At 46.9% G+C, this 22500-nt stretch overlaps 1 protein-coding gene across 1 annotated transcript in view; it reads right to left on the reverse strand.

Annotated features, from left to right (window-relative positions):
- The window catches only part of LOC135215670 (N-alpha-acetyltransferase 35, NatC auxiliary subunit-like), a 739676-nt gene extending 724637 nt beyond the window's left edge, over nt 1-15039 (reverse strand). Inside the window, exon 1 of the mRNA XM_064250613.1 lies at nt 14862-15039. Within this exon, the coding sequence (XP_064106683.1) occupies nt 14862-14920 (59 nt within the window). The 5' untranslated portion in view covers nt 14921-15039. The remainder of the gene's footprint in view (nt 1-14861) is intronic.
- Between the last annotated feature and the right edge of the window lie 7461 nt (nt 15040-22500).

The following is a 22500-nucleotide window of genomic DNA, read 5'->3' on the forward strand; positions in this document are numbered from 1 at the left end:
TGACTGACGCCTCGCGCCTGGTTGGCGCTCGCGCCTTTCTGGTGCCACATCTTTGTATGTATGATGCTTGTCTGGCGCCTCGCGCTTGGCTGAATCCTCACGCCTGGCTGTTACCTCGCGCTCGGCTGGAGCTGCTGGTCTGGCAGACGTATCCCATCTGGGAATATTCTCGCGCCTGTAAAGCGTTTCTCGCTTGTCTGACGCTCTAATCCTAGAAGACGCTTCTCGTCTGAAGGAAGCCTCGCGCTTGACTGGCGCGTCGCGCTTGTCTGGCGAATCAAAATCGTCCAAAGAGTCTCTATCCGAGTAGATCTCAAACGACTCACGTCCCACAGGAGCCTCACTCCTGGCGGGAGAAGGAAGACGAGTCTTCTTGACCGGAAGTCTCACGTCTTTCTTACGAGGGGGATCCTTCGAAAGGACTCCTACCAAGGCGGATAACTGCTCCTGCACCGCCAAAATGATCCTCTTGGAAGCCTCTCCTGCGTCTTTCTTGAACGGCGAGAGGGAGACCTCGAAGGAGTTTTGCCCACAACATGGGACGTCAAAAACCCTCTTAGCCTTCTTGATGGACGGAGCGCTTCTTCCGAAAAGAGTTCTGGGCTGGGAATCCAACACAGGATCTCTCCAGTGCCTTTTCAGGGGCCTGGACAAGTCCGAATCCTTCCACCCTCGTTTAGGAGAGGGAGAAGCGGACGAAGAGAAGCACTCTCTGAGGATGCTTTTCCTATAGCGGTCCTGAGCAGTCTGTCTATTTACAGAGCCTGCTGAAGGGACGCCTGACCGGGGGGAATTCTCCACAACCTCCGTACGGCTTTCGACTTTCCTTCTCCTCTGGGCTTGGGAGCTTGGAAGAGGTCTAGGCCTGGGAGCGTCGCAGAGACGGTCAGACGCCCCTCCACACACTGGGGACACTCACTTCACTATAATCACTTTCACCGTCCTTACCTTTCATGGTAGCCATTTGGATCTCATCCTGTGAAGAGTAGCTTTCAGTTCAGCAATTTCCGAGGCCGAATCTGAATGTAAAGCCAGTGAGGGCCCTGATACAGATTTAGAATCATAATTAAGAGAAGAGTTAGAATCATCCAAAGGCTAAATAGGCCTTGTACTACTACCCGCAATCTTAGATGCAGCCCTTCTGACTCTATCCCTTTCTAACTTCTTCAAGTAAGAAGTTAGAGTCTTCCATTCCTCAACATTCAACCTCTCACACTCATGACAGGTGTTAGAAATAGAACAATCAAAACCCTTACATTGCGACATACAGTGTGAGGATCAACGAAGCTTTCGGTATCCTCCACCTTGCAGCCTACATTCACACACATTCTCACACAACCACTTGAATCAGACATTCTTGAAGAAAAATCAAAAGCAAGTCCAAATCCAGTCCACAGTAGCGAATGCCAAAACAACGATCCAGGTACGTCACCAAAAGTCCACAAAAAGATGATCAATTGTCTAGAAAAGCGAATTCCAGTCAAGAGGTGGCAGCAACGATGTTGATACCACCGGCGACAGAAAATATATGAGTAGAAAACGGGAATGGTTCCTAGTCCTGCCGCCCAGGGCAGGCCGGTAGATCACCTGACCTACCTGTAGCGAGTGGCGCGAAATTTGAATTTCTGTCGGGGACGACGGAGTCTTAGCTATGTATATATCTGACAGGTAAGTTGATTGTATGAAAACCACCGATTACAAGGTAAGAATGAATTCAGTTCAAACATAACTACACACAAAACGTTGAAATTGGTGAAATTAGGCTATGTATTGGAAGTATATATACATAGATATTAAAGCAATTTTATCATTATTGCATTACTATGACAACTAGAATTCATGGAAACAGTTTATAATAATGAAACGGCGTATGCGTGAAGCCTCCACTAATGTGGCAACGATGATTTTGCCATTCTTAGCATGCAAACATTAAAGGTTACATTTATTTCTGGCATACGGTTATTAAAGAAATTCAAAATACTAATATAGACTGAAATCAATGAAAAGTGCTAGCAAAAACAAAAGAGCAAAAAAAAAAAAAAAAAAAAAAATGTATTTACGTAATTCACTTATCCGTAGTCGTTCCTCTATGGTTTTCGGCAGCCAGATGTACGAAAACGTTAGAAACAGTTGGTTGTATCAACTTTAGAAATATCTGTAATTTTTGGGGGTAATTTGGTTGCAAAAAAGGGATAATATACATGAATTAAATTAAAATTTTTAAATAACAAAGTAAATTTGAACTAAATAATGAGTAAAGTAAACAATTTAGGGAATAAAACTTTGCATTTTCGTTGTCTGCTGTTCGTAACTGTGTTTGTGGCGCGCACGCTTAGGAACCAGGAACAGCAACTGGTTTAAAGTGCAATGTGGAGTGAACTGAGACCAAAATGTGTATAATAACAATGAAATAAGCACTGTGGAGTTTCAGTTGTGATGGCAGTAAGGATAAAAACCACCGATTACAAGGTAAGAATGAATTCAGTTCAAACATGACTCCGGGAATAAAAAGTTTCATAGGGGGAAACATCACAACAGGCCAACCCTCATCACGGTAGACGGGTCTTATTCACTCGATATTTAATTGGTGAAACATGAATACAATTGCAACTCTAAGCATACCATTTAAAAGACTGAAGTTTCGTCAACATATTGTGATATATGAAAGCCCCATACGAACTAAAATAAGCATGTGAGCTCTTCGTAAAATATGTTTTCAAGGCAGTTTTGAAATCCAATATGGCGGCTACGTTTTTCATGGACGGTTCTCATCAGTGACGGCCACCATCTTTCCCCAGCCTTCCCAGCACTCATTTGAACAATGTTAGCGTATGTATGTAACGTTTATTGATCTTACTCAAGATTGCAGTTGTAATCAGCACAATAAAAAACAAAACATTCTGTTGCCTATATTAGTGAAAGTATGAAACTTGTTATTCCCGGGGTTATGGTTGGAACTGAATTCATTCTTACCTTGTAATCGGCGGTTTTTATCCTTACTGCCATCACAACTGAAACTCCACAGTGCTTATTTGATTGTTATTATACACATTTTGGTCTCAGTTCACTCCCACATTGCACTTTAAACCCGTTGCTGTTCCTGGTTCTAAGCGCGCGCGCCATAAACACAATTACAAACAGCAGACGACGACAGCGACGAAACTGCAAAGTTTATTCCCTAAACTGTTTACTTTACTCGTTATTTAGTTTAAATTTACATGTTATTTAAAAATTTTGATTTAATTCATGTATATTATCCCTTTTTTGCAACCAAATTACCCCGAAAAATTACAGATATTTCTAACGTAGATAAAAATCAAATGTTTCTAACGTTTTCGTACATCTGGCTGCCGAAAACCATAGAGGAACGAATACGGAAAAGTGCATAGAGGAACGACTACGTTTTTTTTTTTTTTTTTTTGCTTTTTTGTTTTTGCTAGCACTTTTCATTGATTTCAGTCTTTATTAGTATTTTGAATTTCTTAAATAATCGTATGCCAGAAATAAATGTAACCTTTAATGTTGCATGCTTTAATGTTTGCATGCTAAGAATGGCAAAATCATCGTTTGCCACATTAGTGGAGGCTTCACACATACGCCGTTCCATTATTATAAAACTGTTTCCATGAATTCTAGTTGTCATAGTAATGCAATAATGATAAAATTGCTTTAATATTTATGTATATATACTTCCAATACATAGCCTAATTTCACCAATTTCAACGTTTTGTTTATAGTCTTATACCCAGTTTGGAGGGTCAATGTTCGTTACTAAAGAATCTGTAACCTCCTTAAGTCGTTCAGTTGACATAGTAAACCTGAGCCATATTTCACTCGCTGAAATGACCATATCCGGGTGAGGGGCAAGTGGGCCCATCCCTTTGCCCTACGTGATGTACCCATGTTCGTTATTACTAACTAATATAATATTTATTACCTGCAATATAAACTGTTGTGCATATGAAAATTTTTTTAATATTTTTAAACTAAAATTAGAGCATACATAAACCACACAAATTGTCATAAAAATGAAACATAAATCAAGTGGCTATTATTGTTTAAACATGTCTTCGTGATGAAAATTAGCGCACGCACGGATTCATTCCCAACCTCTCTCCAAAATATTTACCCAACACAAAACCAGCATTCACAAAGGGTCCCCCAACCATGTAGGGTATATAGGAGGTTAATAATTAACAATAAACAACACAACCTCATTCATCAGCAACACTATACGCTATGAGGAGACATGTCTGCCAAATTTTCAAACAACTTTACACTTGTGTGACAGACCTTTGAATGGTTTTCGAGACAAACCCTGAGGCTATAATTATTGGATTATAGGATTTTCATTTCCAGGTATTTTAATGTCCCTTCCTATTCCGTCCTCTCTCTCTCTCTCTCTCTCTCTCTCTCTCTCTCTCTCTCTCTCTCCTCTCTCTCTCTCTCTCATTTTTTAAATTTTACATACCTATGTCCTGCTTAACTATTTTGCGAGCACTAGTAGATGCACCTACATTCATCATTACGACTGAATTAAAAACTTGAAAAGTATTTAATTAATGCTATACAAGTATGAAATATATTTCTTGTTCATTTTTCGAATTACAATAAAAGAAAACAGAGAGAGAGAGAGAGAGAGAGAGAGAGAGAGAGAGAGAGAGAGAGAGAGACCGAGAGAGAGAGAGAGAGAGAGAGAGAGAGAGAGAGTTGAGTGGACAGTGTATAAATATATCTGTCAATGCGCAGGTAACAACCGAGTGAATCGTTAGATATATCCACCAATGTAAAATGACAATTTGTCTAAAATTGCATTTTTCCTAACTATACAAACCTGAGGTCCTTTTACAATAGGAAGATACTAGCGGCAGCTGGATAGGTCGTAAGCTTTCGAACAAGGGGTTCGGTAGTTAACTGCTTGTACGACAGGCGCGCGCGCGCGACTGGGAGGTAAACAAATCACTTTTGCTTTGGCCCAAGCAAAAACGCAGAGTGAGGGGTGGCATGAGGTGGGGCTATGTGTAAAAGGACCTCAGGTTTGTTATAGTTAGGAAAAATGCAATTTTCGACAAATTGTCATTTGTTCCGACACGGCATACAAACCTTCGGTCCTTTTACAATAGGAAGACTCACTTCTTGGTGGGTGGAATCTGAGTCTTTTGTGAACAGACTGGTGTTCGCCCTACCTTGGAATTCTTCCCTGGTCGTAAGAGCGAGGGAGGGATCCAAGCCTCTGTCGATTGATCGGGGTGTGCACCGCAGGATCAATGGTCAGACCTCTGGACCGAGTACTAAGAGAGGGGCATGCGCATCTCTTAGTACCAGCAATGCAAGAACTTGTTCCTGTACAGGAGCAAATATAAAGTCATGGGTTTGACTCTTGTAGGCATCCACTTCCCCCCCTTGTAGAAGGAAGTGGTGGATATTCTGCTCTATCCTAGTGAAAGGGATAGGATGGGCTCTGTCATATAGCTCACCTGCATCTCGTCCTCATCCAGCGTAGTGACGACCATGGCCCTCTGCCCACAGGTAGAGGGGAAGGAAAAGATGGGAAGAGAGAGCCAGTCACTCACTCACTCACACATCCATCCACACAGTCACACCAGGACTCGATGCTGTTCAGCCTGCGAGGGTCTGGGTTAGCTACACAACTGTTGAGCAGCCACCACGGGTCGGGAACAAGGAAAAGGTATCCAAGGGACCTGTGGGCAATATCCCGAAGTAGAAGGACGTAAAGGTAGTCTGGTTAGACCAGACCCCTGCCTTCAGGACCTGCGCCACGGAGAAGTTCTTGCGAAACGCCAACGAGGGGCCAATACTTCTGACTTCGTGAGCTCTCGGACGGGACGTACGGATGTCGCACTACCATTCAGCCTCATACGCCCTCCTGATGACCTCACGCAGCCAGAATGAAAGAGTGTTCTTGGATACTTCTTTCTTGGTGACCCCGGTGCTAACGAAGAGGCGTCGACACTCAGGCCTGAGGTGACGAGTTCTCTTCAGATAGCGCCGTAGCGCCCTCACAGGACAAAGCAGCATCTCATCCGCATCATTATCGGTGAAGTCCAATAGGGAGGGAATCGTGAATGACTCGAACCTGTCATCAGGGACTGACTGGTTTCTGAGTCTTCGCAACGAAGTTCGGGACGAAATCGAGCGTCACGGATCCCCATCCCCTGGAGTGTCGTACATCTAGGAGGAAAGACCATGAAGTTCCCCTACTCTCTTCGCCGATGCCAGGGCCAGCAAGAAGAGGGTCTTGAGGGTCAGATCCCTGTCTGACGACTCTCGGAGTGGCTCGAACGGTGTTCGAGTCAGACTCCTAAGGACGAGAGTCACGTCCCACGCAGGGGGCCTGAGTTCCCTGGGTGGGCAAGACCTCTCGAAGCTCCTCATCAGCAAGGAGATCTCGAACGAGTTCGAGATGTCCAACCCCTCAGTTTCAGGACGAGCGCCAAGGCGGCTCTGTATCCTTTGACTGTGGGGACTGAGAGGAGCTTCTCTCGGCGAAGAAAAACGAGGAAATCCGCTACCTGCTGAAGAGTGGCTCTTGAGAGGAGATAGACCCCGTCTCACGACACCAACCACAGAAGACGGCCCACTTCCCCTGGTACACAGCTGCAGAGGACTGACGGACGTTTCCAGCCATCTCTGTTGCTGCGCTACGAGAAAAGCCTCTCGTTCGCAAGAGATGGTGGATAACAGCCAGCCGTGAAGAACGTAGGGACTGGACTGCCTCGGTGGTACCGCTCGACGTTGTGGCTGGGCGAGAAGGTGTGTCCAAGGGGGAATCTCTCGGTTCTCCTGCGAGAAGAGCCAGCAGGTCCGGATACCAAATGGCCTGTGGCCATTTGGGAGCCACCAGGATCATCCTGAGATTCGGGGTGACCAGCGCTCGACTGATCACCTTGCGAATCAGGCTGAACGGGGAAAGGCATAGACGAAGAGGTTGTCACACGGGTGTTGAAGAGCGTCCTCTGCAAGCTGCCCATGGGTCCGGCACGGCCGAGAAGAACACCTGGAGCTTCCTGTTGTGCCGGGTGGCGAACAGATCCACGACTGGTCGCCCCCACAGGTCGAAGAGCCTTTCCGCCACGTCCTGGTGTAGAGACCATTCGGTCCCTATCACCTGATCCCGACGGCTGAGCGTGTCTGCTACTACATTCCTCTTCCCTGGAATGTAGCGTGCCGACAGCTCTATTGAGTGGTGCCTGAGCCCACTCGTGCACCTGCCGTGTCAACTGGTACAACGGGAGAGACACTAGGCCCCCTGTTTGTTGACGTAAGCCACCACCGTGGTGTTGCGCATCAACACCATGAGTGTCCCATCAAGCGGTCCTGAAACTCTTGGAGAGCGAGGAACGCTGCCTTGAGTTCCAGTACATTGATGTGAAGGTGCTTGTCGTTCTCGTCCCACACTCCTGAAGTCAGCAACTCCTCCAGGTGTGCGCCCCATCCCTCGGTCGATGCGTCTGAGAAGCAGCTGCTATGTCCGGGGGGGAGTGCGCAGAGGCACTCCTCTTAAGAGGTTCCTGTCGTCGAGCCACCAGGCTAGGTCCTGCCTCACCTCCTGTGTCAGTGACACTGGTAAAGCTTGGGGGATCCGTCGCCTGTGACCAACTCTCCTTTAGTCTCCATTGAAGAGACCGCAGGTGAAGACGCCCGTGAGGGACTAACTTCTCGAGTGACGACAGGTGTCCGATCACGAACTTGCCATCGCTGAGCTACCTGTTCCTGCCGAGACAGGAATGGTTGGCTGCTCTCTGAATCTGCTGATCCGCGAGTCCGCGGGGAAGACTCGCCCTGCTACCGTGTCGATCAGCATACCCAGGTACTTCATCCTCTGCTTGGGCTCGAGATCGGACTTCTCGAAGTTCACAACGATCCCCAGATCGCGACAGAACTCGAGCAGCCGATCCCTGTCCTGTAGCAACTGCGAGCGGGAGCTCGCAGGACTAACCAATCGTCGAGATACCTCATCAGACGTATCCCGTGCGAATGGGCCCAAGCAGACACCAGAGTGAACACTCGCGTGAACACCTGTGGGGCGGTTGAGAGACCGAAGCACAGTGCCCTGAACTGGTACACCGTCCCGTCGAGGATGAAGCGGAGGTACTTTCTGGAGGACTGATGATGGGTATTTGGAAATAAAACGCATCCTTCAAGTCCACTGAAAGCATGAAATCGTTCTCCCTGATGGAGTCGAGCACTGAGCGTGCCGTCTCCATCGTGAACCGGGTCTGGCGAACAAACCGGTTCAGGGGAGAGAGATCTATCACCGGGCGCCAGCCTCCGTTAGACTTTTCCACCAGGAAGAGTCGACTGTAAAAGCCCGGTGACTGATCCGTGACGATCTCTACAGCTCTCTTGCTCAGCATGGTCTTGATCTCCTGTCTGAGTGCTACGTCCTTCGGTGACCCGGGGACGTACGACTGCTGTTGGACCGGGTTGGAGGTGAGGGGTGGCCGAGATTCGAAAGGGTAATAGATATCCCTCCCGAAGGACATCTACAATCCAGGTCTCGGCGCCGTAGCGCTGCCAAGTGCCCAATGGCTGGCCAGGCACCCCCCCACTTCCGGCAGCAGGTGAGGGGGAACGCCGTCCCTAGCGTTTCACCCCCCTTTCTTCGACTTCTTCCCAGAGCCTCCACGGATGAGGAGGGCTGGGAGGAGGGCTGGATTACGGCCCCCCTTGCCAGAAGTTGAAGAAGACAGAGTCATTCCTCGGGGCTTCGACGCAGCAACCGTCTTAGCAGCCGAGGAAGCGCTAGCCGAGCTCTTAGACTTGGCCGCAGTCCGAGGCTGCCCAGAAGCCTTCGAGACTGCCTGGTGAACCAGACGGTCACTGTCTTCAGTACGCCGTCTGTCCACCGCAGCGTCCACCATCTCTCCTGGGAAGAGAGACGTGGAACTCCGTAGAGGTCCGTTTCGAAGCCCCAACGCCGCCTCACGCCCGGCCGCCCTGGAAACCCGAGTAAGGACAGCGTCCCTTCGTCGGAGAACCAGGTTGGCCCACAGGTTCACCGTCTGGTGGGCAAGGAAGGAGATGGCTCTTCCCCAGACTGGCAAAGTCTCCTGAAGGCCGAGTCCTCTTCGGGAGAAATTCCCCCGGAGTTGGCTGCGACCTTAGATACTGTGAGGGACCACAGATCTAGCCAGGAGACGGCCTGGAAAGCTGCCATGGCGGTAGATTCCAGGCGAGTGCCTCTTGCGCGAGAACCACAGGTTCTCGGACAGGAGCTGTTGCAGAGACACACCCGGAGTCAGCCTAGCTAACTCCGGGTTCACCTGTTGGGCGGGCATCGGGTCTTCAGATGGCACGTAAAACCGCCGCTGTCGTAGCAGAGGAGGTGGAAGCAGCTTGCTCGACCTGCCAGACTTGAGCGAACCGTCTTGTCCGGAGACAAGCGATTCAACCTGGTCTAGCACTGAGTCCGCAAGCTCGGAACGCGGCAAACCCACCGTCGGTCTGGGTTCCCTCTTCTTCGGGCCCCAGAACGACTCGAGCCGGGACGTGGGCTCGGATGGTGGGAGCGGCGATCCTTCCCCGAGGTCGTTGTGCTGACGAATCAGCGCAATAACCTCGGCAAAGTTCCTCTGGATCTCGGGTGTGATAGCATCCTGTGGAGTCGGACCGTCCAGTCCCTCGAACAGGAGTACCTCCCGAGACCCTCCTCCCTCAAGGAGAGGAGCAGCGACAGCCCCCTCTGGGTCTCCTCCAACCACCTGTGCCGTACGACCTGGCTGGTCGAGAACCGAGGCCTGGTACGTACGACGACGTGGCGGGATCCTGAGGGGCGCACCCCTCACGATCACTCCTCAATACCTCGCCCCTCCCGTGTAACCCGAGGAGGTTGAAGGTATGGGAGAGGCAGACCTGACGCTCTCTCCCTCGCTCACTGGCAGAACCAGCTGGCTTGGAGGACTGCAGGCGATCGCAACCGCGCGGTGGCGATCGAGCTGCAGACTAGTCGAGCCGTCTCGCTGTGGAGAACGGCCTGGACCGAGAACAGCGGCCCCGGTCTCGTGTGTCAGAGGAGCTGGTGCTGGTCGCCGTACCCGATCGCTCTCTGTGAGAGCGACGGTTTTTCAGGCGACCGGCGAGCTCCACTGTCACGGTGAGACCGGTGCATATCCTCACGGGGCGTCAGTTCGCTGGTACCAGCCGTGGCTGGTGCCGGCGAAGGGGGGGACCTCTTCCCAGCCTCAGCCCGTGGCCGGTCGTGGACCGTCACGTCCGCCGGGTAGCCAGCCGCTCGCGTGAGAGCGAGAGCTGGTCTGGTGAGAGTCGCGTGAGCGGCTGTCACCAGTCTTCCGCTACCGTGCCGTGAACCTGACGCTGAGCGGACATAGTAGGTCTGGTTCCTGGCTGCACGGTCGCTGGTAGGACGACCGTACACTCGGTACCTCTCGCGAACGAGCGGCCGAGACGGATCCTGCTGCCGTGGCCGAACCACTAACAGCAGGTGAGGAAAGTGCCGGTGTTAGCCGGCACCCCTCTGGCCCCCGTAGTCTTTTCTTCCTTGCGGGAGAAGAGACGGGTCCTGCTCCCGAAGGAGCAGGGCGACCAGCGGAAGAACCCCCCGTCTCACCAGAGCGAGAGGGCCCTTAGAAGCTCCCGAAGGAGACTCTTAGGGGGGGGGGGAGGCGACCTTCTTCTTCTTAGGCGGGGGAAGCCTTAGAAGAAGAAGGGGAAGAGGCGGCAGACGACGACGACGACGAAGAAGACGATGAAGACGACGACACACCTTCCTCCTCTTCTTCTTCTTCTTAGTCAACCTCCTCAGGGGACCGACGTCAGATCTGTCATCCAGGACGGAGCGGGGCTGCTGTTGCCGAAGCAACAGGGCCCGGACGTACCTGTCCGAACAGACCAGCATCGGGAGCAGCGGCGCCAGGAACAGGACAACATCAGCAGGTGCGAGCATCACAGGAACGGCAGTCGAGACGGCAGGAGCAGGAACAGGAACAGCAGCGGTGGTCACGGCAGGTACGGCAGGCTGTGTGGACGGTACAGATGGTCTAACCAGCGGCACAGACATCATCGGCACCGGTGGGAGGTCCAGGGGCGAGCTCTTCGGGCACATGAAGTCCGGTCGTGGCAACACGGCAAACCCAGGTGGCGGCATCACACTCCCCCGAGTTACGGCGACGGCCCCTGCACCGATGTTGTGGGTGTCACAGAGACGCGTGCTGGGTGTACACCGCCAGGTGAGGAGGTGACGCGTAGCCAGGTGTTGTCAGGGTCGGTGGTGGTTGTGACCGTAGCGTGCGTAACCGCCACGGAGCCAGCGAGATGATAGAGCAGCCCCTGGACACTCGGCACGCCCTGCAGTCCCAACGACGCCCACACCTGTCCGAGGTCATCCTTCACGGCAACCGCACCTGAGGAGGCAAAAGTCGGGTGATTAGGAGGATCCTCTACCCGCTCGCGCGAAGACGAGCGGATAGAGGACCCAGAGTACAACTCTACGTGCGTGGGGTATCTAGCGCCCTCCTCCACACTCGACACATCGGGAGAGGAGAAGGACCTAGACACCGCCCCCCCGAAGGGGAAGGCGCGAGACGTGGAAGTTTGACGCGGGCGGCAGGAAAGAAGACGAAGTGTCCGTCACCAAAGGAGTCGCGGGAGAGCTTTCCGACGACTCCTTTGCAGGCCTTCGCTTCTTCCTGCCCTCATACAATGTCCACTGCGCCTCCGACAGTTCATACAAACATCACAGGGCTCGGCCGGGTGCATTCGCGCCCCCGGCACCGAGCACACAAAACATGAGGGTCTATCTCGGGGAAAGATCTGAATTTCCCACATTTGCGCCCTTCGGTACCCGGGCAAAGTCTCCTTGGGGTAGCGAGGCGCGGAGATTTCCATCATTAATGAATTCAGCGTAATTAATATGAAAAGAGAGAATACTGTACTTACAATCTTTCATACACAATTACAAACAAACAAGAAAGCAAACGACGAGCAGCGGGCAGGAGAGCGAACACACACGTCATCCACTGTGAGGCCGAAAGCAAAAGTGGTTTGTTTGTTTACATCCTCCCAGTCGCGCGCGCGCGCCTGTCGGACAAGCAGTTAACTACCGAACCCCTTGTTCGAAAGCTTACGACCTATCCAGCTGCCGCTAGTATCTTTCCTATTGTAAAAGGAGCGAAGGTTTGTATGCCGTGTCGGAACAACTACTATTATTAGATAGATAGATGGAAAAATCATAGAAAATAAGTTTAAACTGCAACAACTTTCAGAGAGAGAGAAGGGAAGGTGAAGGAAGGAAGAAGGACAGGGGTGGCGGTGGAGGTGGGTGGGGGGAGAGGGTAGGTGGAGCTGTTTACTGGTGTGTTCCTATCCATTTCTGGATAATGGAGTTTTGGTCTATTAGTACAAGGACAAGTGTAGTTATTCTTTACGATTATGATTCACGATACCCTTATAAATTACGGCACTGGGGGTAATGCACTAAAGAAAAATCTCGTTCTGTTACGATGTTCGTTACAGAAATAGGTATTGCCCAAAAACGTGCTTGCACTGTCTCTGAAACCCATAGTAGACATGCTGCTTAGTTGTCAATCAAGTTTTTATAACCAAGTATTGTTTTTTACAAGCTAGCTATTGAATAAATTTTTTTCTCAGTCAAAACATATGCCCCTCAATGCTAACTTTCCTCTTTTAAACGACTTTCTGGTCATTGCAAATTCGGCCCATAATTGTTTCTTATGGTGCGAAAACAGACAGAGGCCCATGGACCGAAACGATTGCGTCACACTACGGCGATAATCCAGCAGTAAAAACATCTTCATATATCCAAAAAGTAAATAATAAAGATATATAAGCGCATTACGATTATAACAATTACATGTATAGCTGATAACAATCTGCATGAATAACTGGTAAACTGTTCTGCAATGACAGTTGAGTATAGCAACTTTATTTACAATAGGTACGAAAGTCAAGATGTCGTGACGTCATAATACAGAACTTGAAAGAACGTTCTAATTCAGAAAAAAATAATTACTTAAATTTGAGTCAGAGTCGAGTTACTTTTTCAATAACGAATATTTTCAAATTAATCATCATAAATATGTAAAATATTGATGTTTTACTACTTATTTAAAAATTAGCCAAGAGCACGCTTCTCGTCATCTTCTACCCAAACAGCTGTTTACGCCTGGCTTGTTGTTGATGAGAAATCGTGTTTCGATTGTTGTGATAAAAGTGCTCCAGCGTCTGTGGGTACAAGTGGTGTGCGGATTTATCACAGGAAATGGTTAGTTTATTGACACAAGCTACTCCGTAAACATCGAGATGGCGTCAATCTTCTAAATACCTCGAGTTGTAAGTAAAAATGTTGAACGCGTTTTGGTGAGATTTGCACTACGTTTGAGACCGTTTTCAGTACCCTCTGTTTAAATCTTAAAATTTGGCCTTAATTTCTAACTTTGGAGAAAATACTTACTTCGAAAGGAGAGTAGAGGTCTTTAGCTCCGTTTCTCACCAACAACAAGTCGCGACTGATGCCCATCTCGGGTGTCAGGACGCGTTATAATGTACTTTTTCGGAGGGTGGCTTGCATTGATGGTAGGTGGCCTGCTTGGCCTGCTGTGATGTTCTACCCTACTTTCAGTAATATAGGCAACAAAATTTTGTTTTATTGTGCTGATTACAACTGCAATCTTGAGTAAGATCAATAAACGTTACATACATACGCTAACATTGTTCAAACAATTGCTGGGAAGGCTGAGAAAGATGATTTTCGTCACTGATCAAAACCTGTACATCCCACGGTAGCCGCCATATTGGATTTCAAAACTGCCTTGAAAACATATTTTACGAAGAGCATCACATGCTCATTTTAGTTCGTAAGGGGCTTTCATACATATCACATTATGTTGACAAAACTTCAATCTTTTGAATGGTATGCTTGGAGTTGTAATTGTATTCTTGTTTCACCATTTAAATATCGAGTGAATAAGACCTAAAAACCGTGATAAGGGTTGGTAGTCACTGGTTTTTCCCCCAAAGTATTCATTTGCGATGGAAATAAACCTCATAATCATTCAAATCACATCATAATACAACAGAAAAACCTATATTTTATGTTGAAAGCAATTAATGTCCATAAGTAAAATAATACCAAAACATATTTTACGAAGAGCGTCACATGCTTATTTTAGTTCGTATGGGGCTTTCATATATCACATTATGTTGACGAAACTTCAATCCTTTGAATGGTATGCTTAGAGTTGTCCTTGTATTCTTGTTTCACCAATTAAACATCGAGTGAATAAGACCCGGCCAACGTGATGATGGTGGATTGTCTGTGATTGTTTACCCTACTTGAAGGGGTCCAGGGGGTAGGAAGAAGCCACCCATCCAGGTCAGGGCATGGCATGCTAAGTCAGGTTAGGAAGGTATCTTTTGATTAGGTTAGCACATGGAACAGGCGTTTCTTCATTGGCAAAACCTGTGCCTGTCATTATCAACTTGCCCCGTGGATACTTACCTGACGGGCATTTCCAAGCCATCTCTAGTATCCTAAGGCAACGAACATTAGGCTATAGGCTACTTCTATACTGTAACTACCAATTATCAGAGCATCAGCCTTGTGTAACTCGTAGCCTCCTTTAGTAGATTAGCATAGTTTACTCTGTAAGGACCAGACTGTCTTGCGGACAGCAAGGAAAGGAAAAGGTCACGATTGAAATACTAAACTCATATACAAGATCCTAATCTTTCAAACTCCTGCCTCGACAAAATTCATCCTAAATAAAGAGCAAATGTTTTCCCTTAAAAGCTACATATGCACTTACAGTTTTCTGCAAAGGCCTCGTGGGCATCAGTGATTTACGAATAAAATAATTTACCTTACTGTAGTGTCGAAATTATTTGTTTCTAGAGATATGTCTGCAGTTCTAGCTGCCATGTTTGTTTACATCGGTATTCCGACACACTTAAATATCGAAGGAACTTGTCTCCCCTTCGTCAAAAACGCAAGAAAGTTTTCCTCTGGACCTATTCTAAAGAAACGCAAAATTAATGTGAACGAATACCGACTCCTTTGGCGTTTGTTTGGTACCTTGATATTTCTTAAATATTACAATCTTTTAGATTTGCCGTTAATGCATGTGCAAGCGTACCCGTTCATTTCAATCATAAAAGCGTTTGGTTTACGCACCGAACGCACAAACACTACACATGGGAAACAGAATTTTGTCATAGATTATAAAGAGATTAAAAGACCAAAATAAAACTTTTACGTTAGGCATAATAGCTACCAAATTCACAGCTTCAAGAGTAATGATGTATCACCGACTTACACTTTGATGGATGAAAGTTATTTGTCACCTGTCTGACAACAACACACATTATCCATAACACAAACGCACGCTATATATATATATATATATATATATATATATATATATATATATATATATATATATATATATATATATATATATATATATAGATATATATATAAATATATTATATATATACATATATATATATAATATATATATATATATATATATATATATATATATATATATATAGATATATATATATATATATATGTATATATATATATATATATATATATATAATATATATATATATATATATATATATATAAACGACATTCGGGCAAATGCTTGCCCTTCCATTGTAAAAATCTGTATATCCATATGTCCTCTCTTTTCTTCCAGGAACTAAAATGTAGAGCATTTTACGCCCTTTCTTTTGATGTATATATGTGGGAATCCGTTCCCTCTATGTAATATTATTCATATATTTTCGTCTGTGAAGAAACACGTTCACAGCGTGGGCCCTGCCCCTTTTTTACTATGTTTGTTTGTGCGTGCGTGACGGACACTACGCTTCTGTCCGCACGCCGCCTTATGTACAGCCTCATTTGCTGAATAAATATTACGGGCTGCTCTGTGAGCAAGAGCCCATGCTGACACAAGGTCAGCTTAATCAAAAACAACAACAACCGAATAAAGTTAGTTCGCTCATTGGTGACCCAGGAGTAGGTGACCCAAGCGGTTGTGGCTTTACCATTAAGGGACTAATTACCACCACTCACCTTCAGAGAACCTTTAACGGACCCACACGACACCTAGTCTAGGTTCTCTGGTATTCCTCAACACCATTAGCAGACTCTCAACAGCATTTCTTCACAGAAGTGTTTTTGCGTTTGGTTTGGTCCGTCATTCACAACTTCTCATTGACTGTAAGCGTGAGACTGACAATATGATGCAGAGTTCAACGCATTCACTCGACTCCTCTGTGTGCACCTCGACCCCGCGATCTGTGAGACGAACCTTCTTCATGCTCGAGTCCTCCTCGACACCTGTGCCCGTGCCCCGGACGACAGCACCGTCGGAGCCCCACCATGTCAAGCTGCCGCCCCTCTGCAGTGAGGATGTCGCTGTATGGCTGCAACGGGCAGAAATACAGTTCCAGATCCACAGCATCACCTGGGACAGCACCCCATGGATGCATAGCCAGGCCGGGGAGCTGCCCTACAAAGGCCTGAAGAGGGAGCTCATCCAGGTCTTCTCCCTCCCAGTTCCCCAGCGAGCTGCCCAAATTTTCGACCTCGTGGTCAACCCCATGACCACCTCGGATCCCAGACTGGCCTAGCACAAGCTCCAAGACCTAGTCCCAGATCTGGCCAGAGGTGGATCACCAAGGATGAAGGCAGGAGGTGAACATCCTCCACCAACTCTTCCTTTGCCAGCTTGTGCCCAAAGTCCAAAGCCAGATCCCTAATGTCAGCAGGTTTTTGCTGCAAAACTCTCCTCTCCTCCATCAGCCAACAGCCTACAGCAGGAGGACTCGGTTGGTGCAGCATACCAGCAATCGCCGAATCCCCTCCCAGGCGTCAGGTGGTGCAGCATACCAGTGATTGCCGAAGCCCCTCCCAGACGTCAGTTGGTGCCGCTTCCACAGCCAGTTCGGCAGCAAGGCACGGAAGCGTGAGCACCCTTGCTCCTTTCGCCCTTCAAAAAACGATGGCGGCAGCGCCCAAAACAAGCCCCCATGGCAGTGGCAGTAACCAAGTCCCAACGCAGGGGCTTCTACGTCCAGAGCAGCATCTCTGGCCTCAGGATGCTGGTTGATACTGGTGCCATGCAGTCAAAGTTCCCTTCGTCTGCAGAGGATCGCAGCCGTGCCCCTGATGACCCAACCACCCTCGTAGCTGCAAATGGGACGCCCATCCGTACCTATGGCACCAGGGCCCAGACCATCACGTTCCTGGGCCAGACCTACACCTGGCCCTTTGTCCTCGTCAACATACGGACCATTCTCTTGGGGGCAGATTTCCTCGCCCACCACAGCCTCTTGGTGGACATGGCCCGCCAGTGCCTTCTTGATGCCAAGACCTGCCCACTCACCAGAGGACCAAGGGCGACCACCATCTGCTCTATCCTTCCCCACCACAGATACACCTCATGGTGTCTTCCACCATATTGAGACCAAGGGCCCCCCAACACACGCCAAGTTCTGCCACCTCCTGCTGTCTCCTGCCAAAGCTCCACCAGGAAGCCAAGACCACATTTAAAGAATGGAGAAGATGGTGATCTGTAAAAAGGCAGTGAGTCCATGGGTGTTCCCTGCTCCACATGGTGAAGAAGGCAGACAGTACGTGGAGGACCTACAGTGACTACCAGTGCCTGAACCTCATCACCACGCCCAACAGCTACACCCTGCCGATCATGCAGGACCTCACCGGGCCCCTCCACAGTGCCAAGGTCTTCTCCAAGATCAACTTGTTAAAGTCATATTTTCAAGTCCCTGTCCATCCCGATGAAATTTTTTTTTCCGAAGACGGCTATCATCATGCCCTTTGGATCCTTCGTGTTCACCTTCTCCACCTTCAGCTTGCGGCACACTGGGGCCATCTTTCAATGGCTCATGGACAGCATCCTCAGTGACTTACCCTTCTGCGCCTGCTTTGTGGATGATTTTCTTATCTTTTTCAGATCGCCGGAGCAGCACCTGAACCATGTCTGGCCTGTCCTCAAGCGCCTACAGGAGAATGGACTTGTTGTCTATTTTGACAAATGCACCTTCGGTGCCGAGAAGGTGGATTTCCTTGACCACGAAATTACAGCAGCAGGAGTTTGTATGGGGTCAAAGGAGGCCCTGATGAGTTATTACTGAAGGTTCGTCCCAGACATCGCCCGCACCATATGCCCTTTGACAGAGGTCATGAAGGGCAAACCTAAGAAACTGACATGGGGAGAAGACCAGCAGCACACCTTCGCCAGAACCAAGTTTTCCCTCAGCAGGGCCACCACCCGGTCTCACCAGGAGCCTGACAAGCCCCTGACACTCATCACCAATGCTAAGCAACGTCACGTGCGGCACTGTCCTGGAACAACTAGTCAGCGGAGTCCCCACACCATTAACCTTTTTCAGCAAGAAGCTCAAACCCACCGAGACTCACTACAGCACATTCGGCTGTGAGTTTCTTGCCATCTACCAGGTGATCCGCCACTTCAAATATCTTCTGGAGGGCGTCCCCTTCCCAATAGGGACAGACCACTAGCAATTGGTCCACACCTTCATCAAGGTGGGCGACGCCTGGTCCGCAAGGCAGCAATGTCATCTCGCGGCCATCTCCGAGTTCGAGTGCTCCGTTGAGTACGTCCCCAGTGGAAGAAATCCCGTAGCCGACGCCCTCTCGAGGGTTGAGATCAACTCCCTTCACCTCGGCGTCGACTACAAAGACCTAGCGTGTGAACAAGCTTCTGACCCGAAGTACCAGCCTACCGGACCACCATTACTGCTCTTTGCTGGGAGGACATCCCCTTTGGCCCCTCCAGGACGACTCTCCTCTGCGATACCAGCACAGGACGCCCTCGTCCCCTGATACCCACCTCCCGCAGGAAACAGGTATTTGACGTCATTCACAACCTCTCGCACCCATCGCCCACCATGACAACCAGGCTCTTGATGGAGAAGTTTGTGTGGCATGACAGCAGGAAGGACGCTCGGGAGTGGGCCAGAAACTGCATCACGTGCCAGAGGGGCAAGACGGGAAGGCACACTGAATCAGGGATAGGCTCTTTTCCCCAGCCCAGGCGAAGATTCGGACACATCCACGTCGACGTCGTCGGGCCTCTTCCTCCATCCGACTTATTTACATCATCCCAGTGAACAACCAAGTCTAAAAATGGCAGACGCTTATTGACTTCCCTTTCCACTGTAAACGTGATGGATGGATAGTTTTCTTCCATCCATCACGTTTACAGTGGAAAGGGAAGTCGATAAGCATCTGCCATTTTTAGACTTGGTTGTTCACCGGGATGATGTAAATAAGTCTTTTAAATTCTCTGTTTTCAGGAGAAGTACTCACACAAATACGTACATACATTTTTATTCCTACCATGACGAGAAAATCAAATGCAACGTTCTGACCAATTTGTTTTTTAGAGCTTTTCGAGTTTGTGACCCTAGTTTCATTGACCAGGAAATTGAATTCTTGACTACGAGTTTCAAAAAGTTATGTTACCCCAAGTTCTTTATCGACAGATGTCTTTCTAGAGCCAGAAGAATGTTTTATAATCCAAGGGAACGCTGTTCCACTGCTAATTTTAAATGCCTTCCCCTTCTGTATAATCATGACCTGAAAAAAGTTTCTAATAATCTTAGAAAAGAAAGACATGGGTATACCGTAGTTTTCCAATACCTTAATACTATTAAAAAGGAAATTATCCAAAATAGTTGCAGAAAACCAAACACCGATGTTGGAGTCTATGCTATAGGATGTCAAAATGTGAAAAATGCTATATTGGTGAAAGCGGTCGTTCCCTTGACCAAAGGAAACAGGAACATATTGCAGCTTGCCGTTTGGGCAACGTTTACAGCGCCATTGCCAACAAACTTGGGGTTCGGATCATACCATCGACTTCAAGGGAGGAAAAGTTATTTATAAGAATGCGGATAGGACCACTAGGAGAATTGTGGAAGGGGCTCTCATCACGTTGAATGACACCTTTGAGGGGAATACTGGAATACAGAACAATTTACTTTGAGTGAAGAAATTTGCAAAAGGGCCAGAATTAAGAACTTCAGAAATGTGTACAGCCTCCTTCAATCTGATAATGTGGATAACCACCACCCTTTGCCCGTTCCAGAGTCTGAACTACAAGCTACCTTTTTGGCTAACGACCCTTAAGATGTCATTCAGGAAGAATACCGGCGCTTTGTCCTGCCTTGAAGATCACAGCAAATTATTGAAAGGAATACGACCCAATGACTTGTTCGCATTTTTAACCTTGTTAAATTTTTGTTGTCTGTTTGTTTATGTTTATTTGGAATTCTTCACCAATACCATATCTCATTTACTTAGAGATCAAGTCCACAGGAGGATGGACAAAAGCTTTTAGCTTTGTATATATTTCCATAAATATATTTTATCTTGATAAACAAGGATATTACTGTGGATCCTTCTATTGATATATATATATATATATATATATATATATATATATATATATATATATATATATATATATATATATATATATATATATATATTGTTCAGGATTTTAAGCCAGAACCAAGGAAAAGTAAGACCTCTTTATAACCAGATTCATTCATTCTTGCCTATATACAAGTTGCCCCTGTGAACTCGAAGCTTCCATTCTCTGTAAACCCCTCTTTGCTCCCATTGGCTGCTCTGGATTTGATCTCAGCATGAGGTCTGAATGAGGGAGTGGCCTACCCAGGCTGAGATTATAAAAGAACAGGGCCGCTGCAGCTCCGCTTCAGAAAAGCTCAGAACTTTCTCAAGCCCTGTAAACTTTACTTCACCACTTTTGCTCCCCTGCCTCCTCTGGGGGATCCCACAAGTGTTCTTGTACCTCCATAGTGCACAGAAATATCAGCAGATGAGAAGACTACCGGACCCAGCATTTCCAGATACTGTGAGATGTAAATCTGTGCAGTCAGTGAATCGTTTTTGCCTCTTGTCTCTATTTCATTTCCATTCTTCAAAGGCGACTTTCCCCCCTTCTTTGTTCAGCTTCTCACTCTCCAATTTTGGTTCAGTGTTGTGATTAATTCTCTTGTGATGCTAGTAAACACCCCCCTAGTTAATTCAAGCAACATAATGGTCCTTTCTGTATAAGCTCCTAGTCGTTTCATGCCCCTTGAGTGAGTTGTGATATTTTATGCTAAGAGCAAGTAGTGTGTAACGTTTCCCATGTGTTTCTCACCTTAGTACTGATGCTAGAATGCAATCTCTTTGCAGACAAACACTGTGCCTGATAGTGTGAAAAATTGAGAACCCTTTGGAATAAGGCTTGCACTGAAATAACCCATTTTGAGCAAATTCTGATCTCCGTGTCTGGTTCATTTCCTAGCCATGTATTTCCGGTGGACCGACTATCAACCACCTCATTAACTCCTGGATCTACCAGTAACTTAAGGTAAATATAGTTCATTTAAAACTAAAGTCCAGAGATCATGTAAATTCCTCCTTTCTCAGTAGTATCGGCATTCTGCTGTAGATTTTTGTTTGCATTAACTCTCGTCCATCCAGGCAAGGCCATTTTTAAGTGTTAGAATACATTTTCGAGGAGGGAATGAGCCGTTCATTAACCCTCTTACGCCGAAGCGGTAAAAAAAAAATTGTCTCCCGTGTGCCGGAGGTGTTTCAGAGTGAGCGCGGAAGCGGAAAAAATATTTTTTTCAAAAAATCACAGCGCGCTTAGTTTTCAAGATTAAGAGTTCATTTTTGGCTCAATTTTTTTAATTGGCTGAAGTTTAGTATGCAACCATCAGAAATGAAAAAAATTATCATTATCATATATAAATAATGCGATATATGATAGCGCAAAAACGAAATTTCATATATAATTGTATTCAAATCGCGCTGTGCGCAAAACGGTTAAAGGTAACAAGTTACTTTTTTTTCGTTGTAATGTACACTAAAATACAATCATTTTGGTATATAACACATTGTAAAACAATAAAAGCAACACAGAGAAAATATTATCACAAAATAATGCATGAATTCGTAACGCAGGGACGTAAACAGATATTTTTTTCAAAAATTCACTATAAATCTAAATATTGTCCTAGAGACTTCCAATTTCTTTCAAAATGAAGATAAATGATTGAATATTACTATACTGTAAGAGTATTAGCTTACAATTGCAGTTTTTGACCATATCTGACGAGTTAAAGTTGACCAAATGTCGAATTTTTTTATATATATATTTTTATATGCAAATATTTCTGAAATAAGAAAAGCTACAACCTTCAAATATTTTTCGTATTATTCTACATGAAATTTCGCACATTTTCATATATAAAACTCTATGAAATGCCTAATATGAAACGGAGCAAATATTCCGAGAATGGTACGTACGCATTTCGGAGATTTGTGGCGGAGAATCCGCGCGCGGAGGGAAGGAAAGATTTTTTTGTAAATTCACCATAAATCTAAATATTTTGCTAGAGACTTCGAATTTGTTTCAAGAT

This window comes from Macrobrachium nipponense, chromosome 5 (genome assembly GCF_015104395.2).
Source record: "Macrobrachium nipponense isolate FS-2020 chromosome 5, ASM1510439v2, whole genome shotgun sequence".
Classification (NCBI taxonomy): Eukaryota; Metazoa; Arthropoda; class Malacostraca; order Decapoda; family Palaemonidae; genus Macrobrachium; species Macrobrachium nipponense.